At 44.1% G+C, this 3196-nt stretch overlaps 1 protein-coding gene across 1 annotated transcript; it reads right to left on the bottom strand.

The window, feature by feature from the left end:
• Positions 1–1911: 1911 nt before the first annotated feature.
• On the bottom strand, positions 1912–2856 carry OR6J1 (olfactory receptor family 6 subfamily J member 1; the record flags this gene model as incomplete). The annotated part of the gene is made up of 1 exon (XM_082734700.1): positions 1912–2856. The coding sequence occupies exon 1, from the start codon at positions 2839–2841 to the stop codon at positions 1912–1914; it is 930 nt and encodes a 309-aa protein (XP_082590826.1). The 5' UTR covers positions 2842–2856.
• Between the last annotated feature and the right edge of the window lie 340 nt (positions 2857–3196).

Genomic DNA, 3196 nt, shown 5'->3' on the forward strand with positions numbered 1-3196 from the left:
TTTGAATGGTGACCATCCATCATTGGGCACCTGCCAGGCACAGTGAGAAATGAGAACACTGAGTCCCCTCTGTGTCTAGACTTACTCCTTTTCTTCCATGGAATTCCATTTCCTTCCCTGACAATGGTTTTATCCTTATTATGTGAATCTTTGTTTCCTCATCTGAAAGAAAAAGAGCCTGACTTACTCTCCTGGAACTGGGAAATTAGTCTTTTTCTCACACTGACACTCAGAAGAGGAACACATGTTAATGTATATGCACTAACAAGACATTGTCAGGACTGTGAATGTATAAAGTGGGTGTTTGGCAAGAGAAAACCAGGTGAGACCTGCCTTAGATGATTGCCAGGAAAGGCATGGCCAAGGAAGTATGACCGGAGCTCAGACATGAAGGCAGAATCGGGGTTGCCCAGGTGACTGGGCATGAAAGTTTCTATGCAAAGAGAACAGAGTATTTCAAGGCCGTGATACGGCAAAAAAGCTGATGTTCCTGAAGCACAGCAAGAGGACCAGTGAGTCAGGAAGAGGGTGATGGTGTTGTAAGATTTGCCTGGAGTGTTGTGCTGGGTTCAAAATTTGCAGAGCCTTGAAGACCTGGCCTACAAGGAGGATGATGTATTCCAAGTGCATTCCAAGCCACATAATACATTCTTGAACATGACATTTGTGTAATTATTACTTTGGAAAGAATAAATACAGTAATTAATTTCTTTATTTAATGCTTGCTTATTTGCCAGTGTGTCTTTATTTTTTCCTTCATGAACATAGTGAACATTTTAGTAACAAACTTCAACAGGTCAAATTGTGCATTTTACTTTATATAGTATTTAGTACAATATTTGCAATACACACTTTTTAAAAAATATATTTTATTTATTTATTTGACAGAGGGAGAGAGAGAGACAGACAGACAGACAGACAGAGAGGGAACAGAGGCAGGGGGGGTGGGCAAAGGAGAAGTAGAGTTCCCGCTGAGCAAGGACCCTGATGCGGGGCTTGATTCCAGGACCCTGGGATCATGACCTGAGCCAGAGGCAGAGGCTTAATGACTGAGCCACCCAGGCATCCCTGGAATACACAATTTATAGCATTTTGAATAGAAATCGTTTTGCTGAGAACTGGTGTGAACTTCAGAAAGAAGTGAGGGAAGGTAGGATGATAAATGGAGGAAATGAACTAACATTTATTGAGGACTTACTATGTGCCAGTCACTACTTGAGGCATCTTGTGTAGATATCTCATTTGACTCTCTTCATACTCCTTTGGAATGGGCATTACATTCCCATTTTACGGAGGAGAAAACTGAGACTAAAGAAAAGAAACCAACTAGTAGGTCAAAGAGCCTTTGTCATTAGGAATGAGGAATTTCTATGAATTTTAGTACTAAAAGACCATAAGTAGCTTATATACAAATAATGAGGAGTCAGCCTTAGTCCTTTGTTGAGTTCTTGCTTATGTGTTACTGTGACAGCAGTGCAAGTGTGAAATGAGGGCAGTGCTAACAGAGGACTGTTCTCTCCTCTGAGGGTGTTGGAACAACAGACACAAAACAATCCAATTAGTCTGCAAGCACTTATTGAGTATTTGTATGGTCAATGCCAATGGGTTGGTGCTTGAGGCTTATGGTGAGTTACAGATCTATTACCTGCTCCCAAAGAGTTCTTTATATTCTGTTGGGAGGCCAGGCAGACACAGGCGGAATGAAGAGAGTAATTCAAATCTGATAATTAATAAAAATGTCTTGACGGTCTAGAGGAATCATGAGTTCATGCTGAATTGCATAGTGACTGATACCCTAGAAACATGGCATCAGAGAATTTTCTAAGTGGGGAAGTCTCATTTTCTTGCTGGGACCTGATAGTCCCTTAGCTTGTCTGGGAATATTAGCTCCAACTTCTTAGTTCCACGGCTTTATAAGAAGAGTCTGTTTGCCTGCTCCCTAAACACCTGCTTCACCTGTTTGTTCCTCAGGGTGTAGATGAAGGGATTGAGCATCGGGGTCACCACGGTATTGAGCAAGGCCACCACCTTGTTTTTGTCCTCTCCCTCATTGCCCTTCCCTGATCGGACGTACATGAAGATGCAGCTTCCATAGAAGAGAGACACGACAATGATGTGGGAGGAGCAGGTTGAGAAGGCTTTCTGCCTCTCCTTGGCTGAGGGGATGCGCAGGATGGTGTGGAGGATGTGGCCATAGCAGGTGGCCGTCACGGACAACGTGCCCAGTAAACTGACATTGGCTGTAATAAAGCCCAGGAGCTCTATCAGACTCGTGTCTGCACATATGAGCTCCAGGAGTGGGAAGTTGTCACAGAAGAAATGATTAATGACATTGGGGCCACAGAATGGCTGTTGAAAAGTGATGAAACTTGGAAAGATGATGAGAAGGAATCCTGCCATCCATGAACAAAGAACTAGCTGGACACAGACCCTTTTGCTCATGATGGTGGCATAACGCAAGGGGTTACATATGGCCACATACCTGTCAAAGGACATCACTGCCAGTAGGAAGAACTCGGTGGTGCCCAGGAAGAAATAGAGGAAACTTTGTAGGAAACAGCCTGGGAGAGAAATGGTCTTGTGTCCAGTCAGGATGTTGGTCAGCATCTTGGGGAAGATGACCGAGGTGAACCAGATCTCCAGGACAGCAAAGTTGCGGAGGAAGTAGTACATCGGAGTGTGGAGGCGCCTGTCTGTGAGGGTGATGCCCACAATGAGGAGGTTCCCCAGCAGAGTGAGGAGGTAGGTCAGGAGCAGCCCCAGGAAGATGAGCATTTGTAGCTCACAGGCATCTGAGAGCCCCAGCAGGACAAACTCAGTGACAGTGGTGTGGTTTCTCATGGCTCCTCTGACATCTGCTGGAGGTGGCCAATCAGAAGTGTGCAACATCAGGATTTGTGGTGTTCTGGGTACCTGAGGGCACTTGGAACTGAAAGGAAAGAGGGATGAGTGTTCCATTTTCAGCTGAAGGAGTCCTTTGTTTCCATGAGGGTGGTATCTTCCTACTACTCACTATTCAGGCTTGTTGTGTAGATACCCTGGGGATTTTCGTCTCTTGTTTGGTCCCAGGCATTTTTGTGTTGGAGGAGAAAATGGTGGTTTTCAGGGTGATGTAAGTAAGTCCCCAATGCAAAAATTATCCTTGCTTACTTTTTTAAAAAAAGATTTTATTTATTTATTTAGTTGATAGAGATTA

This window comes from Mustela nivalis (genome assembly GCF_964662115.1).
Source record: "Mustela nivalis genome assembly, chromosome: 6".
In the NCBI taxonomy this organism is placed as follows: Eukaryota; Metazoa; Chordata; class Mammalia; order Carnivora; family Mustelidae; genus Mustela; species Mustela nivalis.